The 24174-nt window shown below is 41.6% G+C and overlaps 1 protein-coding gene and 1 long non-coding RNA gene across 4 annotated transcripts in view; one reads left to right on the top strand and one right to left on the bottom strand.

Annotated features, from left to right (window-relative positions):
- Window positions 1-11221: 11221 nt before the first annotated feature.
- HIGD1A (HIG1 hypoxia inducible domain family member 1A) lies at window positions 11222-18208 on the bottom strand. 2 transcript variants are annotated; one of them, XM_060022252.1, is made up of 4 exons: window positions 18072-18208; window positions 13709-13823; window positions 12935-13069; window positions 11222-12250 (listed from the first exon to the last, which is right to left on the bottom strand). In XM_060022252.1, exons 2-4 carry the CDS (start codon window positions 13803-13805, stop codon window positions 12201-12203), a joined length of 282 nt encoding a protein of 93 aa, XP_059878235.1. In that variant the 5' UTR covers window positions 13806-13823; window positions 18072-18208; the 3' UTR covers window positions 11222-12200. The 2 variants fall into 2 exon arrangements, with proteins under 2 accessions (XP_059878235.1, XP_059878236.1); XM_060022253.1 differs by lacking the exon at window positions 18072-18208 and adding an exon at window positions 17113-17289.
- Window positions 18209-18350: 142 nt separating this feature from the next.
- Window positions 18351-24174, top strand: part of LOC132432192 (uncharacterized) — a 33526-nt gene continuing 27702 nt past the window's right edge. The window contains exons 1-2 of one of the 2 annotated variants that reach the window (XR_009520859.1): window positions 18351-18400; window positions 22331-22620. This is a non-coding gene — a long non-coding RNA (uncharacterized lncRNA). Of the gene's footprint in view, window positions 18540-22330; window positions 22621-24174 lie in introns of both variants that reach the window. The other variant, XR_009520858.1, reaches the window with a different exon arrangement.

The following is a 24174-nucleotide window of genomic DNA, read 5'->3' as shown; positions in this document are numbered from 1 at the left end:
GTTGCTGTGCTCTCCTCCGCCACCCGCAGTCTCCGCCCACGAAGGGGCTTCCTAGTGTGTGGAAAGCTTTCCTCCTTCACAGCTCCCTCCCACTGGTGCAGGTCCTGGCCCTATTCTTTTGTCTCTGTTTATCCTTTTTACTTTTGCCCTACCCAGGTACGTGGGGAATTTCTTGCGTATTGGGAGGTCTGAGGTCTTCTGCCAGCGTTCAGTGGGTGTTCTGTAGGAGCAGTTCCACAAGTAGATGTATTTCGGATGTATCTGTGGGGAGGAAGGTGATCTCCGCGCCTTACGCTTCTGCCATTTTCCTCAACTCCTCTATGTGGGGCCTTATGTGTGAGCTGGTTCCTGCTTGGTTAATCATCCCATTTGTGATGTGGGCCCTTTGGTGTGAGGTTGTTCTTGTTTGGTTCCTCATCCTCTTTCTGTTGGCCCTTTGGTTTGAAGTGGTTCCTGCTGGGTTCCTCATCCCCTTAGTGATGTGGGCTTTTGCCGTGAGGTGGTTCTTGCTGGGTTCCTCATCCCCTTTGTGATGTGGGCCCTTTGGTGTGAGGTGGTTCCTGCTGGGTTCTTCACCCCCTTTGTTATGTTGGCCCTTCGTTGTGAGGTTGTTCCTGCTGGGTTTCTCATCCCCTTTGTGATGTGGGACCTTTGGTGTGAGATGGTTCCTGCTTGGTTCCTCATCCATTTTTTTTTTTTTTTGTGGTACGCAGGCCTCCCACTGTTGTGGCCTCTCCGTTTGCGGAGCTCAGGCTCCGGACCCGCAGACTCAGTGGCCACGGCTCACGGGCCAGCCGCTCCGCAGCATGTGGGATCTTCCTGGAACTGGGCACGAACCCAAGTCCCCTGCATCGGGAGGCGGACTCTCAACCACTGCGCCACCGGGGAAGCCCCTCATCCCATTTTTGATGTGGACCTTTGGTGTAAGGTTGTTCCTGCTGTGCTCCTTATTATCTATGTGATGTGGGCTTTTAGTGTGACGTGATTCCTGCTGGGTTCCCCATCCTCTTTGTGATGTGGGCATTTAGTGTGAGGTGGTTCCTGCTGGGTTCCTCATCCCCTTTGTGTTGTGGGACCCTTGGTGTGAGGTGGTTCCTGCTGGGTTCCTCATTTCCTTTGTGATATGGGCCCTTTGGTGTGAGTTTGTTCCTGCTGGGTTGTTCATCCCCTTTGTGATGTGAGCTTTTGGTGTGATGTGGTTCCTGCTGGGTTCCGCATCCCGTTGTGATGTGGCCCTTTGGTGTGAAGTGGTTCCTGCTGGGTTCTTCATCCCCTTTGTGATGTGGACCCTTTGGTGTGAGGTGGTCACTGCTGGGTTCCTCATCCCCTTTGTAATATGGGATTTTGGTGTGAGGTGATTCCTGCGGGGTTCCTCATCCCCTTTGTAATGTGGTTTTTTGCTGTAAGGTGGTTCCTGCTTGGTTCCTCGTCCCATTTGTGATGTGGGCCCGTTGATGCGAGGTGGTTCCTGCTGGGTTCCTCATCCCCTTTCTGATGTGGGCTTTTGGTGTGAGGTGGTTCCTGATGGGTTCCTCATCCCCTTTGTGATGTGGGCCCTTGGTGTGAGTTTGTTCCTGCTGGGTTGTTCATCCCTTTGTAATGTGTTTTTTTGCTGTAAGGTGGTTCCTGCTTTGTTTATCTTTTCAAAGAACCAGCTTTTAGTTTTACTGATCTTTGCTATCGTTTCCTTCATTTCTTTTTCATTTATTTCTGATCTGATCTTTATGATTTCTTTCCTTCTGCTAACTTTGGGGTTTTTTTGTTCTTCTTTCTCTAATTGCTTTAGGTGCAAGGTTAGGTTGTTTATTCGAGATGTTTCCAGTTTCTTAAGGTAGGATTGTATTGCTATAAACTTCCCTCTTAGAACTGCTTTTGCTACATCCCATAGGTTTTGGGTCATCCTGTCTCCATTGTCATTTGTTTCTAGGTATTTTTTGATTTCCTCTTTGATTTCTTCAGTGATCTCTTGGTTATTAAGTAGTGTATTGTTTAGCCTCCATGTGTTTGTATTTTTTACAGATTTTTTTCTGTAACTGATATCTAGTCTCATAGCATTGTGGTCAGAAAAGATACTTGATACGATTTCAATTTTCTTAAATTTACCAAGGTTTGACTTGTGACCCGAGATATGATCTATCCTGGAGAATGTTCTATGAGCACTTGATAAGAAAGTGTATTCTGTTGTTTTGGATGGAATGTCCTATAAATATCAATTAAGTCCCTCTTGTTTAATGTATCATTTAAAGCTTGTGTTTCCTTATTTATTTTCATTTTGGATGATCTGTCCATTGGTGAAAGTGGGGTGTTAAAGTCCCCTACTATGATTGTTACTGTCGATTTCCCCTTTTATGGCTGTTAGTATTTGCCTTATATATTGATGTGCTCCTATGTTGGGTGCATAAATATTTACAATTGTTATATCTTCTTCTTGGATTGATCCCTTGATCATTATGTAGTGTTCTTCTTTGTCTCTTGTATTAGTCTTTATTTTAAAGTGTATTTTGTCTGATATGACAATTGCTACTCCAGCTTCCTTTTGATTTCCATTTGCATGGAATATCTTTTCCATCCCCTCACTTTCAGTCTGTATGTGTCCCTAGGTCTGAACTGGGTCTCTTGTAGACAGCATATATACGGGTTTTGTTTTTGTATCCATTCAGCCAGTCTATGTCTTTTGGTTGGAGAATTTAATCCATTTACATTCAAGGTAATTATCGATATGTATGTTCCTATTACCATTTTCTTAATTGTTTTGGGTTTGTTATTGTCTTTCCCTTCTTTGTGTTTCCTGCCTAGAGAAGTTCCTTTAGCATTTGTTGTAAAGCTGGTTTGGTTGTGCTGAATTCTCTTAGCTTTTGCTTGTCTGTAAAGGTTTTAATTTCTCCATCAAATCTGAATGAGATCCTTGCTGGGTAGAGTAATCTTGGTTGTAGGTTTTTCTCCTTCATCACTTTAAATATGTACTGCCTCTCCCTTATGGCTTGCAGAGTTTCTGCTGAAAGATCAGCTGTTAACCTTATGGGGATTACCTTGTATGTTATTTGTTGTTTTTCCCTTGCTGCTTTTTTGTGTGTGTGTGGTACGCGGGCTTCTCACTGTTGTGGCCTTTCCCCTTGTGGAGCACAGGCTCCGGACGCCCAGTCTCAGTGGCCATGGCTCACGGGCCCCGCCGCTCTGCGGCATGTGGGATCTTCCCGGACTGGGGCATAAACCCGTGTCCCCTGCATTGGCAGGCGGACTCTCAGCCACTGCGCCACCAGGGAAGCCCTCCCTTGCTGCTTTTAATATGTTTTCTTTGTATTTAATTTTTGATAGTTTGATTAAATGTGTCTTGGTGTGTTTCTCCTTGGATTTATCCTGTACGGGAGTCTCTGTGCTTCCTGGACTTGATTAACTATTTCCTTACCCATATTAGGGAAGTTTTCAACTATAATGTCTTCAAATATTTTCTCAGTCCCTTTCTTTTTCTCTTCTTCTGGGACCCCTATAATTCGAATGTTGGTGCGTTTAATATTGTCCCAGAGGTCTCTGAGACTGTCCTCAATTCTTTTCATTCTTTTTCCTTTATTCTGCTCTGCAGTAGTTATTTGCACTATTTTATCTTCTAGGTCACTTATCTGTTCTTCTGCCTCAGTTATTCTGCTATTCATCCCTTCTAGAGAATTTTTAATTTCATTTATTGTGTTGTTCATGATTGTTTGTTTGCTGTCTAGTTCTTCTAGGTCCTTGTTAAACGTTTCGTTTATTTTCTCCATTCTATTTCCAAGATTTTGGATCATCTTTATTATCATTATTCTGAATTCTTTTTCAGGTAGACTGCCTATTTCCTCTTCATTTGTTAGGTCTGGTGGGTTTTTACCTTGCTCCTTCATCTGCTGTGTGTTTTTGTGTCCTCTCATTTTGCTTATCTTACTGTGTTTGGGATCTCCTTTTCGCAGGCAGCAGGTTCGTAGTTCCCATTGTTTTTGGTGTCTCCCCCAGTGGCTACAGTTGGTTCATTGGGTTGTGTAGGCTTCCTGGTGGAGGGGACTAGTGCCTGTGTTCTGGTGGATGAGGCTGGATCTTGTCTTTCTGGTGGGCAGGACCGCGTCTGCTGGTGTGTTTTGGGGTGTCTGTGACCTTATTAAGATTTTAGGCAGCCTCTCTGTTAATGGGTGGGGTTGTGTTCCTGTCTTGCTAGTTGTTTGGCATGGGGTGTCCAGCACTGTAGCTTGCTGGTCGTTGAGTGGAGCTGGGTCTTGGCATTCAGATGGAGATCTGTGGGAGATTTTCGCCATTTGATATTACGTGGAGCTGGGAGGTCTCTGGTGGACCAATGTCCTGAAATTCGCTCTCCCACCTCAGAGGCACAGCCTTGACTCCTGGCTGGAGCACCAAGAGCCTGTCATCCACACGGCTCAGACAAGCGCGGGGCCCCGAGGGTGGACTCTGCATAGCATTTTAAATATACTTAGTGCCACTGAACTGTACACTTAAAAATGCTTAAAATAGTAAATTGCTATGTATGTTTTATAGTAAAAATTTTTTTTAAATCAGTTGAGCATATTTGTTTGGGTCTAAATGCTCTTTTTCCTAATCGCTAAATTACGTCCTTCCCACAGTTCAATGTAGCTCCAACTTTAAACTGGGATCTTTATCTTTTTTTAGATGATAAGATCACCAAATAGATTTCCCTTCACTGAAATAATATTTTCTCTCCCACAGATAAGTAAATATAACATAAGCAGTTAGTGATTCTCCTCTTACTATGAGAAGCAAAATTGAATTGACTAAAGTCTGTCAGAAGTAAGAATACCTAGGCTTTAGCTCTCTGACATTAGTCAAGTCCCAAGTCCCAACTTTCTTCTTAAAATAGCAATAGTAAATTTATTCCTGTGATAACAAATAGGTCACGAAAGTGCTTTGTAAACTGAAATGCTCTTCAGCTGTCATGCGTTATACAGACTTAGCTGTTTTGCCTCAGAATGGGAGTAAGCTTTGCTCCAGCTTAAAACCAAGGCTCCATTTGGCTCTCCCCATTTCAGGGCTCTCCTCTTAATGGACCTCAGCTTTACAGGTCCAACATCTAATTTGGTCATTAAACCAGGAGTGTCTCTTGGGACCAGACTTATGCCAGCCATGGTATTAAGTGATTAACGTGTAAACAAGAACACTGAGGCACTAGTTTACACTAGAGGATTTGTCACCCATATCCAGAGCTGCTCCTTTCCCAGAATCAGACACCCATGAAGCCAAGAGTCATCAGAAAGATACTGTGAGCGATTCAGAGCAAACAGAAGCCAACTGCGTTGAAATATTTCTGACCCAGGGTTAAGCCTTATTAAACATTCTACTTCACCGTCAGAAGCACCCATAGATAAAAATTGTCCATGGTCTCCAGGTTCAAGTTCCTTCTCGCTAAAAGGTGCTGGATACACACTGCCAGTTCTGCCTCTTCATCTCCCCATGAATTTGGGGTTTCTTTTTTGGCTGCCAGCCTCTCAGAGTCCCCTGCTCCCCGCACACTCTGCCTTTTAACTTAATACCATTTTGGCTATAGTCAAGTCCTATTTTATCCATGGAGCAATTTTGTCTAAGATGTGTTTGTATATATGGTGATGTCATTCATCATATGTTGACTTTATTAGAAGACTCAATGTTCTGCCAAGATTCATTAGTCCTTAGTTCCAAGGGACCTCTCTGATGGCTGAGATCTACCGTGGCTCTCCTCCAAGCATAATGGATTTGTAATATATTTTCTATTTCCCCCCCAGATTTCTCAGTTTCACTCTTGGTTCACATCATCGTCTTTCAAAACACTTGGATGAAAGTCATCTTGTCTCAGTGATACCTGGTTTCTCCCCTGGTGATTAGGTCTCCAATGCCTTGTGTACTTACTAGTTTTTAATTTACTGCCTCCACAGTAAGTGGAATCTTATCTTATTCCACAGTAAGTGGAATCTTATGTGGGAATCTCCGCAGCTTCCTTTTTTTTTTTTTAGTTGAAGTATAGTTGATTTACAATGTTCTGTTAATTACTGCTGTACAGAAAAGTGATTCATTTATATATACATTTTTTAAATATTCTTTTCCATTATGGTTTATCATAGGATATTGCATATAGTTCTCTGTGCTATACAATATGACCTTGTTTATCCATTCTATATACAAAGGTTTACATCTGCTGACCCCAACCTCCCACTCTATCCCTCCCTCAAACCCCTTCTCCTTGGCAACCACCAGTCTGTTCTCTCTGTGAGTCTGTTTCTGTTTCATAGGTTCATTTGTGTCATATCTTAGATTCCACATATAAGTGATATCATATGGTATTTGTCTTTCTCTTTCTGACTTTACTTAGTATGATAATCTCTAGTTGCTTCCACTCAGCTTCCTTCTTATATAAAGACCAAAACAAATACTGACTGAGGATTTTTATATATGAAAACACCTGAGGATAAAGCAGCTACGGTATATTGGAAAAAGGTATTGGGTTTGGGACCTCAGTGGGGAGTAAGTGTGCATGTGTGTGCAGTGGAAGGTGGAAATGAAGGGAAGGGAAGAACAAGTATTTCTTGGACAGGCATTATTTTATGTACCTGCCTTCTGTTCCATCATGGAGTCTTTCCATGAGACCAGGGGTCTCAAGTTCTGGATTTGGGTCCCAGCTCTCTCACTTTTCAGTTGTGTGGACTTGAGTAAATTACAGCTTTCCACATGGAAAAAGTCAGGATAATACATACTTCATTTTTTGTGAGGGACTTTAAAGAGTAGTAAAGCACTTTATGTACAGCAAAGCACTATACAAAGTGTTACCATAGTGGAACATGCATTGTGTTTTAAACTCAAATATAGCAAGATTTGTAAAAAGGTAAAGTTCACCATGGCCTGGGAGGGTTCAGAGTTTACCAAAAGTAGAATTGGGTTGGGTCTTTAAGGAGTGCACTGAATTGTCAGGAAGGGGGAGCATTCAGGAAAGGACTAGAGTCCAAGCAGAGGTGTCAGGGGCAGTGGTGAGCACAGGGCTTTTGCATCAGTGGCTCTGCTGGAGCTAGGTGGCAGGACAGGAGATGAAGGGCCTAGGCAACAAGGAAAAGAAAAGAACAAATCCGAGTGATGAAGGACTCTGCTTATGAAAAATGGCAGAACTTGGTGACTGGCTTTATAGTGATAAATGAACAGGAGGAAGGAAAGACACTTCTGAGTTTGAGCCCAGGGTGTGACAGTGTGAGATGGAGATCCCTGACAGGAACGGGTGATCTCAGGAGCACCAGTAGGGAAGGCAGTAAGTATAGCTGCAGATAAGCTGAGTTTAGGTCATAGGGCTCTAGCTGAAAGGTACGATGATGGCATTTCTACCTCACGTTGTAAACTTTTAGTTACTCTGTGTGACACTTCAGAGTTACACTGGGGACAGGAAAAAGACCTAACACCAATGTTATAAGCAGCTCAGGATACTACAGAGGGGACCTGTTCCTGGGTTCCTGTGCGGGGACCAACTGGATGCTGGCCTCCACTCTGGAACTATTTATCACTGCTGAATTTAGGAGAAAATTTCCTAACTTTTGTCTTGCTAAAAACAAATTATTTTGCCCCATTTCAGTGACTAAGGGGAAAGTAAGCTCTCTTTATCTAAGAATAAAGCCAGGACACATGAGTAGTAGTGGCTCTTACATGAACTTACAGCAGGTAAATCACTCACTAAGAAAGTGGCAATCAAGTCATGGTTGGTGCATGTTTGGTTTCCTTTCTCCAACTTCCCGTTCAATTTGAAGAGCTTTCAAACAGGATTAGGTATATAAATAATTGGCAGTTCCACTATTTGACACATGAGAACTTTAAAATACTTTGTTCATTCAGCTTTGTTCTGGCCTTTGTTTTGATGGGCTGTAAATTTAATGGGGGTAGAGCCTAAATTTCAAGTTCCTGAAACTCTGAGCAGTGTTTCCTCATCGGTGAGGCAAGAGGCGTGGTCTGCATGACCAGTCCTCTACTCCAAAGTTCTGACTCCGTGGTACAGAAGCAGAGGCTACTTTGGGGATTTCTGTGTGGAGTCAAATTCCAGCTGTCACCACCAGATGTCACTATTGCTCGTTAACTAGAAATAGGCTGATAACTTTTTGCCCGGAATAGCAGGATCCTGAATATAAAAATACAAAAACCTACTTACTTTTTTTATTTTGAAGTTTTGAATTTTATTTATTTTTTATACATCAGGTTCTTATTAGTTATCCATTTTATACATGTTAGTGTATACATGTCAATCCCAATCTCCCAATTCATCCCATCACCCCCAGCCGCTTTCCCCCCTTGGTGTCCATACGTTTGTTCTCTACATCTGTGTCTTAGTTTCTGCTCTGCAAACCGGTTCATCTGTACCATTTTTCTAGGTTCCACATATATGCCTTAATATACGATATTTGTTTTTCTCTTTCTGACTTAATTCACTCTGTATGACAGCCTCTAGATCCATCCATGTCTCTACAAATGACCTAATTTCGTTCCTTTTCATGGCTAATATTCCATTGTGTATATGTACCACATCATCTTTATCCATTCGTCTGTCGATGGGCATTTAGGTTGCTTCCATGTCCTGGCTATTGTAAATAGTGCTGCAATGAACATTGGGATGCATGTGTTTTTTTGAATTATGGTTTTCTCTGGGTATATGCCCAGTAGTGGGACTGCTGGATCATATGGTAATTCTTAGTTTTTTAAGGAACCTCCATACTGTTCTCCATAGTGGCTGTATCAATTTACATTCCCACCAACAGTGCAAGAGGGTTCCCTTTTCTCCACACCCTCTCCAGCATTTGTTGTTTGTAGATTTTCTGATGCCCATTCTAACTGGTGTGAGGTGATACCTCATTGTAGTTTTGATTTGCATTTCTCTAATAATTAGTGATGTTGAGCAGCTTTTCATGTGCTTCTTCACCATCTGTTTGTCTTCTTTGGAGAAATGTCTATTTAGGTCTTCTGCCCAGTTTTAGATTGGGTTGTTTCTTTTTTTAATATTGAGCTGCATGAGCTGTTTATATATTTTGGAGATTAATCCTTTGTCCATTGATTCATTTGCAAACATTTTCTCCCATTCTGAGGGTTCTCTTTTCGTTTTGGTTGTAGTTTCCTTTGCTGTGCAAAAGCTTTGAAGTTTCATTAGGTCCCATTTGTTTATTTTTGTTATTTCCATTACTCTAGGAGGTGGATCATAAAAGATCTTGCTGTGATTTATGGCAAAGAGTGTTCTTCCTATGTTTTCCTCTAACAGTTTTATAGTGTCCGGTCTTACATTTAGGTTTCTAATCCATTTTGAGTTTATTTTTGTGTATGGTGTTAGGGAGTGTTCTAATTTCATTCTTTTACATGTAGCTGTCCAGCTTTCCCAGCACCACTTATTAAAGAGACTGTCTTCTCCATTGTATATCCTTGCCTCCTTTTTCATAGATTAGTTGACCATAGGTGCCTGGGTTTGTCTCTGGGCTTTCTATCCTGTTCCACTGATCTGTATTTCTGTTTTTGTGCCAGTACCATATTGTCTTGATTACTGTAGCTTTGTAGTATAGTCTGAAGTCAGGGAGTCTGATTCTTCCAGCTCCATTTTTTTCCCTCGAGACTGCTTTGGCTATACGGGGTCTTTTGTGTCTCCATACAAATTTTAAGATTTTTTGTTCTAGTTCTGTAAAAACTGCCATTGGTAATTCGATAGGGATTGCATTGAATCTGTAGATTGCTTTGGGTGGTATAGTCATTTTCACAATGTTGATTATTCCAATCCAAGAACATGGTATATCTCTCCATGTTTGTATCATCTTTAATTTCTTTCATCAGTGTCTTAAGGTGATGTTCTAACTTAAGACGAAAAATCATCTTAAGTTAGAACACCACTTCCTTGGGGATACCTTCTCTGACTCCAGCCCTGGGTTAGGTCCCCCAGTCTGCTGCATCCTGTACCTAGTATTTATCATGGTTTTTGAAATCACTGATCTAATGCCAGCCTTCTGCGCTAGACTGTAAGTTGTGAGTGGAGGGCCCACACACCTTCTGTGCTGCCACATTCCCAAGCCTAACAGTAACAATGGTAACAGCAGCCATTCAGAGATTACTAATGCATCAGGTGCTATGCTAAGCCCTGTTATGTTCACCATTGCATTTTATCTTCCCAGCAACCCTAGGCCACTGACATTGTCCCCACTTTACAGATGAGGAAACCATGGCTGCTCGGCTCCTAAGTGGCAAAACCATGAACCCAGGTCTGACTCAGTAAAAAGTAGTGTTACATCCACTTGAGCCACTTTTAAGAACTTCCATAATCTGATGCCAGCCTATTCATCCACCCTAATTTACCACTGTCTTCTTCAGGCAAGCACCCTTACTTATTGTCTCCTGATCACTTAATATGCTCACTACAGTCTCAACATTTTGCTCCTGTTCTTCTATCCTCTGGCATTTGTCTAGATCAGCTTCTCTCAATTAGTATTTATTTAACAAAATCAATAATGTACTCATCCATTAGAAAGTTTCTGAAACTTGTTCACAAATTTGTTCTTCTATAGGCTTATCCTTCATGAAATAATTGTTAGGACTGGCTACAATCAACTCCTATAATGTCTACTGGAGGCTGAGAAGAGTTCCTTGTAATAGCTTATATTTTTAAAGCACATTTCCCATAGACCCATGTAATGATCTATAAACTAGATAGGACTATAGAAATTAGATAGTCCAGTCTCTCATTTCTAACTAGCAGAAAACTGAGAAAACCTTGGTTGGTCCAGGTTATATAGTCAGTGGAGCAGTGAGCCAAGACCATGCCGTACCCTCTTGTCTAACAGTACTAACTTATGGTAACCACTGCCACGCAGCATTAACTTCACAAAGGCCAACATTTCAAGTCTCTGTTGGCATCTACTGCTTGACTGCCCAGGTTCCAGTCCCAAACCTACAACCTTCTCTAGCTTATGTGACCTTGGGTTAATTACTTAAAACTATTCATACCTCAGTCTCCTCCTCCATGAAATGAGGATTATAGCTCCTACTTCTTAGGGTTGTTAGGAAACTTAAATGACATTTTACATGAAAAGTGCTTAGAGCAGTGTGTGGCACGCAGTAAATGCTCAATAAACGTTAGCTATTATTCCTGTTCGTTAAATAGTCTTTAACTATGGCTCCTACAAAAGGCATAAAATGTTCTCCCTCTTTTCTTGGAACTACTTGTGCTACTTTGAAGAATGATAGTTTTTTCCAAATTGAAATAAATACAAGACATTTGATGTGTTCACTTACTTTAATAACATTACATTTACCATGTTATCACCATGGAAGGTAAATTCAGGTTAGACAAGAGAATTTCACAAGTACAACAAAGCATTCTGTAGTATACCAAAGTTTGTATAATGTCTGACCAAACCAGCTTGCTCATAAATCTCTTCCATTACAGGCGATTTATTTAGTTTAACATTTATGATTCTTTCAGAGGAAATAAACAGACTGCACACATTTAAAAAGTATTTTTCATTTACCTTTGCATTAGCACTTAAAATACACACTTCTATTTCAAAATGCCATTTAAAAATTATTCTAATATAACAGCAGCAAACTATAGTTCTGCAATTACAAAACAGCTAAACGGGGATCTACAGTTAAGTTATTCTCATGTTTACAACTATGATTCTGAAACAGATACTACTTCAAAGCAGCTGTTACCAGCTCTTTAGGTTTGGTTTAAAAACACACACATAGTTGCTGGGAGGTTTATAATGTTGTATTCCGTGCACTGTTCTGAAAGGGTTCTTCAAGAGCCAGCCAGACCTTAAAAACAGTACTCAGTCCACAAGGCAGTCAGAAAGAGTTAAATTAACTGGGGTAAATAGGATTCCTACATTACATCAAAAGCGTATGATATTCTGCAGCAACTGGGAGCATTTTCAGGTTTGGCATGTTGTCCTCTTTACAACTAATTTTATCAGAAGAGTTTAAGAAGGTGGACACTGTACCAATATCGAGTGCATTTAAAAGTGACATGTTTTTGTGCTCATCTGACTCCCCTGAATGACTTAGCTAGTGAACTAGTCACCAGGCAAATCAAGCCTGCAAGAAAGGAAGCCAATATTCAAATTACAAAGTTATTGTCTGACCCACAGAATTTATTTTCAACATAAACATATAACCTCAATATGAGATGTCTAACTAAAGCAAGCACCACCGAGACCAAGACAGCATCTCCTCTTCTAAGGTTTAGGTTTTGCCCAGAATTCTTGATACATGGAATAGCCCATACCTAAAGAAAAAGAATGCTAGTTAAGCATTTAAATATTTTCTTCAGTGTTAAAAAGTTAAAAACAGTTCATAAAATAGCTAAAAGTAGCACCCTTGCTAGCATACAATATTTACAAGGGGAACCAGGCACCAGGCTGCTTACATTCTTGCTTTCTTAAACAATTCAAATTTCTAAAATTCTTTTTACACAAGTTCCCAAGTATCTCAAGGCCAGTGTGACTAGCTCAGACTGTTAAAATATCAATATTTATCTGGCAACCTTAAAAGGAGTTACTCTTGCTATATAATACCAGATAAAGTCAATTAATTATAAAGCCTATAAAAGCATGTAATATCTTTTCCACCTTCAAAAACTCAATAAAACAGCAATCATGTCTCTCCCAGATGATGGATCTTATTACCAACCCTATTTGCATATCTAGACTCGTCAAAGAAATTATAAACTCAGTGATGGGCAGTACTATCTTTTCTTTCTTTCTTTAAAACCTTAGTAAGATTATATCATAGACAGTAAAACTATGTCACTACTTGAACTATTTCTATTAATTCAGTTTTTATGTGAAAATGAATGTAAGTGATATTTGCAAACTGCTTCAAAGTCAGCTAAAAGTATCTACCTTGTTTTATTTACAAAGAAATCCATTAATGGGGAGCCACAAATTTGAAATGTCCTGTAGGAACCTACCAAGAGTCATTGCTCCCACAACAAAGCCTTGGGCTGCCACGCGCATGTGGATCAGGTGAACAGACATTTTAGTATTGCCCCTGCTCTTCAGTTTATATAATCCATATGCAACGATTGCTGCAAAACCTGCCATTCCTGTAAAACAGACAGTCACAAGTATGTCAGATGCATGCGGGCAGGGAATCAAGATGATTTTGTCATCAATCAACGTTCTATTTTTTTTTATAAGGATGCTTTAGGAGACCATTAACCAGCTAACATACAAATTGAATTTTTAATTTTCCCCCCTCAGAACTAAAAATCCACAACTGGAAGCAAACAGTAGCAGATCCAGAAAGTTAAGATCATCTTTAAAATGTGGGCTTGTGAAGCCAGTAAATAAATTCCTTTAAGAGTGCCAGGGGAACTCTTCTCTGTCTTACTTCCATCCCCAAAGGCAATCAGTTAATATAGTAGAGACTGTAATGAACCACAACTGTGAGTATAACAACTCTTAGTCTTGTGAGTCCTTCCAGCAAATCATTGAGACTGATGGTAGTCTTGAGGTCCCAACACATTCACTGAAATAAGTCACTAAAACAAGAAGTCTGACTACACAGAGAAGAATTTTTATAATAAGAGCTACATCATACCAATCTAAGCATATTTCAAGATATGAAAAAATATTCAAAAAAAAATGCTTTCAGGAAATTCTTGATGAACCAAACAAGTTTACCACACTTCTACTGTGTTAAAGCTTACAATAGCTTATTAGACCATCAAACTCAAACTTACCAATGGGGACAAATGGTGCCTCTCTAGCTTTTCGGATAAGTTTAGATCCCTGACCTTCATCATATGAAGAAAGAGAAACATCTGTGTCACTTGACATGGTGATTGAAGAATCTTCCTGAAATAGAATTTCCATGAGGTTCTGCAGTTAAAAGCATACTTCTTTTATAAGACTATTCCTTTAAGTGGTACCAAAAAAGGCAAGATACTGGCCTGATTATATGAACTAGAGGGCAGAAAAAAAGATTCATTTCTATCACAAAGGCACCAAGGCTCCATTCTCCTTTTTTGGTCAGTTTTTTTACACAGGACGCTAGTAGGCATTTCATCACAATAAAGTAATAACAAATTCAATTTCACCTTAGTCACAGTAACTATGTACATACTTCCTTCTGACTGAGCTGAACAGACTATAAACTTTACCCATAGATAAAAAAGGGAGTCAAACATAGTATATAACTGCACAAGACTCTGATTGACGTCAATTACAATAAACTCAAAAGTGAACTGCCATTACCCATACAGTCTTACCTTAGCTTCTGGGTTTTTCATGTGCATAACACTCCCTTCAGTAATAACAGCTCTCATTCAACACTCTGCTATTCAAGGGGTTTAGTAGTAGTCAAGGTCCTCAAAGAAAATCCAACTCTAGAGGGGAGGCTTAGTGCTTAGTTTGAAAAGTGAGATTGTCCCTCCAAGCCCCCATCCTCATTGGGAAGAGTCCAATTCTGTCATCTGACAGAGAAGAAAACCTTAATCCCAATGAGTTGTACAGTATCACACAGCTAGATAGAAGAAATTAGGACTAGACTTTCTCTTCTTTTTTGTGCTCCATTACCTGCTAATTGAATAAACCCTTACTTTCTCTGAGCTTTTATTATATACAAGGTTCAACAAGCTCAAGGTTCAGGATGCTCACTATATATTTGAAGAGATAGAATGTAAACACTGAAATAATGTTTCACAAATTAGATTCTTTAAAATAGACATGCCAGAGTGTGATCACTTTGCCAGCAGAGACAATGAGAATTTAGAGTGTGATGTCTTTTGGATAAAAAAGTTTGGGAAGTTTCAGAGAAATATTTGAGATTGGCTTTCAAGATACTACATAAATGGTGACTTCCCTGGCGGTCCAGTGGTTAAGTCTCTACACTTCCACTGCAGGGGGCATGAGTTCAATCCCCCGCCAGGGAACTAAGATCCTCTACGCTGTGCAGTAAACAAAACAAAACAAAACAAACCATCAACAAGATACTATATAAATGTATTAGATGGTAAGATTAAATACTGTATTTATTTTAGGCCAGTATGTTTATTAGTTTCCTTCATAACCAATCTAAACTTCCCAAAGGCAATAGTTTCAAAAACTTTTCTGTTTTTATCACAAATCCTCCTTCAACCTCCCTCACCAACCCCACATTCTAATCACATTAAACTTCTTATAGATGCTCTCTAAACCTCCAAGCCTTTGCACAAGCTACTTCCTCTGCCTAAAACGTTTCTTCCCTTTTCATTTCCTTCAGGTACTCTTTCTGGGCTAAGACCTCCCATTTTTCGGTTTCTTGCCTTAACTGACCTGCTCTGGAAAGTCTTCTCTGACTCTCCCAGTTTATGATAAGTGCTTTGGTTACGCAGTCCCATAGGACCCGATGCTTTCTCTATAATAACTCTTTCTTATAAATGCAAGTCTAACTGTTTTTCTCACTAGATTCCTTGAAGTCAGGAGGTTACACCTGTCCTGCTTGTGTCTATACCATAGCCTGGCATGATGCTTATTACATAAAGTAGACCACAAAATGTTTGTTGAATAAATTGTAAAGTAATATTTTCAACAATTAAAATTATTCTCAGGTAATTAGGAAAATTTAGTGAAAACTAACAATTATACACATTTGTAGAGTCAGTAATAAAAATGTCAAGCTGTATGTACACAAGTGCTTATTTTTCTTTTAATTCTTATATTGTATCTATGAAAGAACACATGATAACCTGAGTAGGTCTTGGAGCCTTGCAACCACAAGAGACAAAACCATTATATACCACAATCTACTTTTAAAAACCAACACCTTCTTTTACATATATAAAAGCATGTTTTCTTCCTCTGCCTTAATTATTCCTAAACTAAGAAGTCATTTGGGAATTGTCTTTAAAAGCAAGAAAGTTGGTAGTTTTTCCTTTAATCTCTCACATCTGGATAACTTTAACTGTCCAACAGGTCAATGGTGCAAAAGTTCCCTTCTCTTTCCTTTCAGGAGGGAGGCGGATCACCTTTCAGCAGTTTGTATGAACAGGACATTAGATCTGGCTTTCAGAAAGTAGTCCCTGGGGAAAGAATCAGGGTGTGAGGGAACCATGTGGTCATTATGTCTCAAGTGACTAATGATAATCTGTCTCTGATCCAGAACACCTTGTGTGCACATTTCAGGATAAAATAAAGGGGAATATTAGAAGTCCAGTATATCACAAAGTTATTTGTTACTCTGTGGTTCAAATTATATATCTAGCATAATATATATCTGTAACACTCCCTGAGTAAAAGATTTTGATAATTCTCTTCCTAATGACCACCTAGAAGTTTCCCAAGTATTCATGATTTATAGCCACCATGGTTCACTTTTAAAATATCAGGGTAAGTACAGATCATATAACTTGAGAGTAAACTTGAGAGTAAAAACCCAGATTAAAAACCCAGATTATTAATCCATGCCAATAGGCTTATTTTACAGAAGCAAAAAAAAAAAAAAAAAAAAGTTATGAAGGGTAAAATGAACTGCTCAACAACAGGAATACATCTCTGGCAGGGTAGGATTAGAACCCAGCTCTCCTGATACACAGTTGTGGGTTCTTTTGATTGACAATATATTGCCAAATCATCTGTCTTATAATGCTGGTATGTATTTAATCTGAAAAACATTTAAAATCCACTCCTTAACAGGAGCCCACATCTCTTTCTTTGAATTGTAAAAAATGTCAGTCATGCCTAAAATTAAATGGAACCTTCTTTCCCAGTGACTTAATTCATCTAACGATTTCAAGTGTGATTTGAAGATTTTTCTTTTTCCCTAGCGCCACTTCTGAATTTTCCTTTATTATAATTTTCTCATCCACCTGCAGCAGCTGACCCAGATCTCTGTCGGAAAGTTGAACAGGTACAAAAAGAGGCACCTATAACCAGATACTCAAAGCCAGTTTGGAAAACACGAAGTAGTCTGTAAACTTGGTAAGATACTACTGAAGACCTTTCCAAATGCATGGAAACCTAGAAGAGGCATAAGGGAACTGGAGCTGCCCAGCATCACGTGATGTAAAAGACTTAAGGATCTTCACAGCCCGTCATTTTGGTCACTGGAACTACTATCTAACAACCATGGTTTCAAATTTTGATTTTGCATCCGTTACCTGTCAGCCTGTTTAAAATAGCTGCAAGGCGCCACCCCGGAAGATTCTGATTCAGATGGTCTGGGGCAGGGCCCAAGGAATCTGTATCTTAAGAAGACCCCTTCAAGAGATTCTGGTGCACAGGGAAGCAAGAGAACCCCTGGTATACAGAACTCAAATACGATTATCATGCTGGGGCCTGGTACCGCTTCAATCCATCATAACTTTTCATCCAAACCGGTCTGGGTACTTCCGAAAGCAGAGATTCCTTCCATAGGGATTACCCCGAAGAAGGAAATAACTGCTTCCCGCACAGGTAAAACAAAAGAGGCGAATAAACCTGCCGAATCATTTCGGCTGCTCCCAATACTAATCCCCTGCTATGTTTTGTAATTTCTAATCTGGCAGGTTTACTTTTTCGGGAGAAATGTAAATTACGGCAGAGATGCTTGATACATGCCCGGGTCCTTCTTAACCTTCCTAGGGCCGAAGAAGGTCGCCAAACGTGGAACGGAATAGCGGCCCGGGGAGAAGATGAAGCCGATGGCAGGAAGGTCGTTTGGTTTTACGCCCTCCTCTCAACCCTTCAACTTTCCTCCCCTCTCTCTTCTTGTGACCTTGTCAGGACTCCATGGCCTGAGCGCCCGCCCTCTCAATCCCTCCTCACCCACCCCGCTCTACGAGTTCCCCGAAGTCGGCCCCAGCCCCGTCCCTCCCCAGCTCCATCCGCGAGGCTTCGCTCCTCAAGCCTTTGCTGCATCCCCTCATAGGCTCCGTACGCCCTCACCAGCCTCCCCTGCACCGCGAGGTGGGGCCTGAGCCCCGCCAACCAGACTTCGCCCCCTTCAGCCCAGGCATCGCCCCCACTCCCAGTCCTGCGATCCCCAACCCTCCCAAGGTGCTCTCAGCCTGGCCCAGCGCGGCCTCACTTCTTCCCATCCCACTGCCCGGCGTCCCCCGCTCCAAAACCCCGGCATGCATCACTTACAACTGCACGACGTCGCAGGTTCCTACCGGCTCCTACCAGCTGCTGACCCACCTCGCGCACCAGCAGTCTGCCCGGCTTTTCCCGGTTTCGCCCACAGCCGGCCTCAGCCAATCAGAAGCCAGTGGCTGGTACGCCAGTGTCGGTGCCGGCGGGTGAGTGCGGGCCTGTACGCGGTGGGTCGGGCGGCCCGGAGCGAGCTCCGGATTGGCTGGGGCGACGTGCGTGGGCGGTGACTCCGCGTACCCGGCTGTCACGTAGCGATCGCGTCAGAGGTGAGAGGTCGGCGACCGGGGTTCCGCTGAGGACGCTGGAGGACTCTTGGCCCGGCGGTACTTGAGATTACTCTCGCCCTTTTCCTCTTGGGACGCGGCGGCGGCAGCGAGCACCGCGAAGGCGGTGTCCCGAGCGCCGGCCGGGCGGGGCCGCGGATCAGGGGGTTCAACCGCGGCAGGTCCTTGGGGTGCTGCGGTGAGGAGGGAGCATGTTCCTGCCTTCGGGGGCGCCGGCGGCGGTGGGGCGCTGGAGCCGCTCCCAAGCCCTGGCGATAAATTAAAAACCCTTTACTTTGGTCATGTGGAGTACTTTCAGCTGCTTGAGGGCACGTATTTTGTCTGGTTTATGCAGGCATCTCCTTGAACACAGTCTTTGAGCTCAGTAGGGCCTCAATAATGTTAAAAAAAGAAGTGACAGGGGCTTCCCTGGTGGAACAGCGGTTAAGAATCCGCTTGCCAGTGCAGGGGACACGGGTTTGAGCCCTGGTCCGGGAAGATCCCACATGCCTCAGAGCAACTAAGCCCGTGCGCCATAACTGCTGAGCCTGTGCTCTGGAGCCCGCGAGCCACAACTACTGAGCCCGTTCTCCTAGAGTCCGTGCTCCACAAGAGAAGCCACCGCAATGAGAAGCCCGCGCACCGCAACGAAGACCCAACGCAGCCAAAAATAAAATAAATAAACAAAATAAATGAATTTATTAAAAAAAAAAGAAGTGACAACTGATGCAGTAGCTGGAGGGCTTAAAAGATAAGTAGGGGGCAATTCCTTGGCGGTTCAGTGGTTAGGACTCCACGCTTCCATTTCAGGGGGCACGGGTCGATCCCTGGTCGAGGAGCTAAGATCCTGCATGCCTGCATGCCGGGCAGTGCAACCAAAAAAATTTTTGGAAAAAAAAGGAAGTAGGAAGATCAGGAACTCATTTAGGGTAATTAAAGCGATAAAAGAGCTTGACAGATTTGAATATGAAAGTCATGCATAAGTAAAGCAAGGGCTTCCCTGGTGGCGCAGTGGTTAAGAATCCTCCTGCCAATGCAGGGGATATGGGTTTGAGCCCTGGTCTGGGAAGATCCCACATGCCACAGAGCAACTAAGCCCGTGCGCCACACGTACTGAGCCCGCGTGCCACAGCTGTTGAAGCCCACGCGCCTAGAGCCTGTGCTCCAAAACAAAGAGAAGCCATCTCAATGAGAAGCCGAGGCACCACAAGGAAGAGTAGCCCCCGCTCGCCACAGCTAGAGAAAGCCCGCGCACAGCAACGAAGATCCAACGCAGCCAAAAATTAATTAATTAATTAATTAAATTAAAAAAAAAGTAAAGTAGAAGTCAAGTCCTTTGATTCTGGAAAAACAAAGGCTAACTGCAGCAGTGACCACAGCATGTTCATTCCTGAAGAGGATTTATATGAATCAAAATAATGTTCACTAATTTGCTAATTTCCAGAGAATGAGATTTGGGGTCAGGCAGACCAGTGCTGGTCCCAACTTAGCCACATACTAGCCATGACCTTGGGCTTCACTTTCTTCCTTTGTAAAGTGGGGAATAAAAGTAGTGGTGGTTAATGGGGAAATAAATGTAGAGTGTTAACTATTAGTTTAAAAATTCTTATGCCATGCATTGTGCAGAAAGATGCAGACCCTGTCGTATTTGTTTAAGAAATGATATATGTAGAAACAAAAATCTTGGTAAATGGTGATGATGCCTATCTGTATCAGATGGTGCAGAAGTTTTTTTTAAAGATTGTTCGCTACTTTATTCAGTATCATGTTAAAAGAAAACAACGGTGACAGCTGATTAAACTATTAAAATTTTCATAATAATTTTTCATAAGACATTGGTGACAAATGAACAACATATATTATTCCATTCTTCTTACTTTGTGTTATTTCAAAGTATAATATTGATGCAAAAGACTTTAAAAAATTATTTGGGTTCTCATGTATTAAATTAATCCACCTGTAATTTATAGGAAGGCAGCACAAGAAGTCTCTGACAGCTTTGCTAATTTCCCCTCTTTAGGGAGCCTCTGTAACTTCTCATGCTCCAGGTAGCTGTCCGCACATGATCATATGCACTATAAGAGAAATGGGCTTCTAAACTCAGATTTGGGCTAAGGCTCAGCTTAAAGCTATACTATCTGTTTTTTGACATCCTTAAAAAAAATACTGTGTGATCTTTGTGGAATTTTGTCTAAAACAAATATTAAAACTTCTGAGAAAATGGGTAATATCTATGACTATTTTCAAACTACAGTTGAGAGTCACAGTCAGCAAATACTGGACATGTATATTGTGCCCTGTACAGGACTCAGAAATTAGACTCAGTTCCTTCCCTGAAATAATTTATCATCTGATTAGGTCAAAGGAACAGGTATAGAAAATTATCAAAAACAGTCTGTGATAAGTGCTTTGAATGGAAATCCAGGCAGATATCATAGTGAGCGAGCAGTTTCAAAGAAGGCTTCTTGGGACAGGGGCTTGAATGAGTGGGCTTTGAAGGATGACTAGCATGTAAATAAGTTGAAAGAATATTCCAGAAAAAGGAAACAGTGGGCAGAGGAATAGAGGTAGACTATGGGATTGTAGCTCTGGCATGGAGGACAGTGAGTGGGGAAAAGGCAAAAATCTGTGACTGAAGCAGAGTCAGAGAATAATGGAAAGTAGGCCTAAGCTTACTGGGGAGGACCTTAAACGCTAATCAAAGAACTTGGACAATATTATATTAGGTGGCCCTTGAAGGTTTTGGAGCAGGATGTTTCAAGAGCTGAGTGAATTTGAGGTACTTGGTAGTGAAGTTGAATGCATTAGAAAAGGACTATTAGCATTTCTCTGCCAGAAAACAAGACTATTCAGTATGTAGCTTATTATATTCTTTATATTGAAGCCATATCCTGGGTCTTAAGGATAGGGAAGGCTGCTACATGCTGTAGTGTCACCCCTCTACCACCTTGACAAGGCCTGCTGCTTTAAAGTAGCAATAGTCCATACAGTCCAGTCTCCAGGGAGAATTGACTAGGGTCAGGGCTATCATAAAATTTCAGACTCCATAGCACGTCCGTAACTGAACATAATTATCTCTCTCTTCTCCTTCCCCCTGCTCTGGACACCCCTTCCTCCTAATCCTGTACTTTCTCTTTAAATTCCCTGACTTGGTTGGTAGAACTGCTTTCCATCCCACTAACTGAACATGAAACCTGGGTAAATCCTTGATGCTACTCCTACTTTTGTGCACATGTAGCCAGTGACATGTGGGCAGATAACTGAATGACAAGGGGCAAGCCTTCTGAAGATTGGTGGCAGAGGTGAGACTGTGCCTTCCCTCTCATAGTACTGTGCTCTGACCAAACTGGCCCAGCGATGTTCAGAGGATCATTTATACAGGAAAGCACTTAAACAGATTAAATAAGGAAATACATTTGCATCATTTTACCGTTGATGCAAGACTGTTTTCACTGATAATATTTTCCAACAAAAAACTGCGGTTGTCACTAAAAAATGGATCTTGGATTCACTGAAGCTCCTCAGAATTCCTTTTTGTTCTTCCTGTTAGTTATTTGGTTGTGGGGGTGGGCACGGAACTTCTCTAACTGAGCTGAAGCCCTCCTGCCTCATTCCCTTGCTTTGGAGATAATTGGATTTGGAATTAACAACACAACCATCTCGTCTTAAAAATTTATGTAATTTTATGTATACCTGAAACTAACACGACATTGTAAATCAACTATACTCCAATAAAAATTAAAAAAAAGAAAAAGGTAATGCAAATCATACAATGACAAAAAAATTTATATAATTTTATATCCTATATAATTTATTAAATGTGCCTTTTAGTAGAGAATGAGTAAGCAGAATTGGGTAAATCCTTGATGGTCTTGGTCTTTTAGTTTTATGTAGTTTATATACTGATTTTAAAAATTAGAAAATTTGTAATCTTATATAAGCTATATAACTGAAAAGATTGACTTATTTTTATAATCTGTATTTGTACAGGTAATTTGACTAGATTGCGCAAAGAAAGAATCGATCACTGGAAGCAAAAGCTTTCTGTTCACCACAGGTGAACGGCTCTTTCCACCAGAAAGGATAAACACGATTTTCCACCTGGGCTCCGCAGCTGGCTCCTGGTACTTGGTATGATGGAGAGTACCGTGGTTATGCATGAACGTTGGGTTACAAGCACCCTGGCATCAGAACCTCTGTTAAACATTTTCGCCCACAGCACCTGATGGTGTGCTGCACATGGAAGATACTTGTTGACTCAAGACTATCTCTCTGCAGAGGTGAGTACCTGAGTTCAGGGACTCTAGCTGCATTTCAGCTACTGGGGCTGCAGTAGCTGGGCAGGGACTGTGGGCTCCTGTGGCTTCTTAATTCTCGTGATCACCCACCATTGACAGTCTCCCTTTCAGAACCCTCCTCTCCTCTCCCCCACTGCCTTGGATACTGATGGCCTCTCTGCTTCCCCCCACCCTGTCTCTCCCAACAATGATTTAGGGCTATTTTTACAGCCTGCTAATTCTCTGAGAATGAGGTGCCTCTTATGGAAGGCACTGCCATACTCAATGGCACTGCAAATAGGTTTCTGTTGACATCTCCAAGCCCTCCACGTCATTTTGCTGTGACACTGATTGTGAGGCACCATCTGTTTGTCTTGATGGCTTAATGAATTGAGAGCTCATAAACGTAGCTGACATCTAAATGAGATCCATATCTCAGTAAGGACAGGATAATGGTCTCCTTTGCCAGAGATGGATGGACAATTACTTCTATAACTCTGAGAGAAAAATGGATTATGCAGACAGACACTTCACCCAAATTGGTGGCCCTGAATTACCGTCCCTGTGCTGATGCTTTTGCTCGGGGACAGGAACCCGCCTATCCTGTTTCTGGAAAACCCGGAAAAGGAAGATTATGTGCCTGACCCAAGTTCACTCAGTGAATCAGCAGACAAGTGCTAGCCATCAAAGTCCTTCTGCTACTTTGTTTTATGAGAGTCAGAAGAGTTTCTAGAATGATGAGTATTAAAATAACTGTAGAAAAAGTGACCTCATAACCTTGGCCTGTCGCCTAGTACAGTATGTCTGATTAGAGGGAAATGACAGGCCATGAGATGGCTAAGCATTAAGTGCCCCGCACAGATCATGATTTCTCCTGAAATTGGGAGAGTTGTTGCTTAAGGGCAGTTCGCTCTTTCCTTTAGCTGGGGTCTGGAATCCTTGTGATCCCTGAGCTATAGTGAGAGAGTGTCCCTGGCCTCCCTCTCACCTGCAAGTATCTTACATCAGAAACAAGCAGCACCACATGCAGCTACCCAAACAGCCTGCTGTACAACAGCAGCACACGCTCAGCGCCTCCCATTCTCTGGGCACACTGCTACGTACTTAATGTACTCAAGTGATCGTTAAAACAGCTCCATCGAGTAAATATTATTATCCCCATTTTACACATGAGGAAACTGAGGTTCAGCATGATTAAGTAACTTGCTTATGTTTCCATGGAAGCAGAGGCAGGATTTGAATCCAGTCCTGTTTAGCTCATACTCTTTCTGGAAGGTTCCATTGCCTCTGTGCTTTCTTTTCCTTGCCTGTGCCTGGTCTTTCTCTTACCTTCCATTTCCCCTGTTAGAATCCTTATCAATCACAACTTTTGTTTTGAAATATGCGTGTGTGTGTGTGTGTGTGTGTGTGTGTGTGTGTGTGTGTATGTAGGTATATCTATATACCTGTATGTATATATTGTATGTATGTATATCTATATACCTGTATGTATATATATATATGTATGTATATATTCACAAACACATGCACTTTCATATCTGTATATCTATATTTATA

Source organism: Delphinus delphis, chromosome 10, assembly GCF_949987515.2.
Source record: "Delphinus delphis chromosome 10, mDelDel1.2, whole genome shotgun sequence".
NCBI lineage: Eukaryota > Metazoa > Chordata > Mammalia > Artiodactyla > Delphinidae > Delphinus > Delphinus delphis.
Note: the sequence above shows the minus strand (reverse complement) of the source record. Positions and strands in the feature narration are given on the sequence as shown.

What these genes read in the sequence shown, in the direction of transcription:
- HIGD1A (XM_060022253.1), bottom strand. Translation starts at nt 17,274, where the DNA reads ATGATAATCGTATTTGAGTTCTGTATACCAGGGGTTCTCTTGCTTCCC. An exon ending in GGCACCATTTGTCCCCATTG is followed by an intron (nt 13,070 to 13,708) that starts GTAAGTTTGAGT and finishes TCTGTTTTACAG; the next exon opens with GAATGGCAGGTTTTGCAGCA. An exon ending in TGTGGGAGCAATGACTCTTG is followed by an intron (nt 12,251 to 12,934) that starts GTAGGTTCCTAC and finishes CTTTTTCTTTAG; the next exon opens with GTATGGGCTATTCCATGTAT.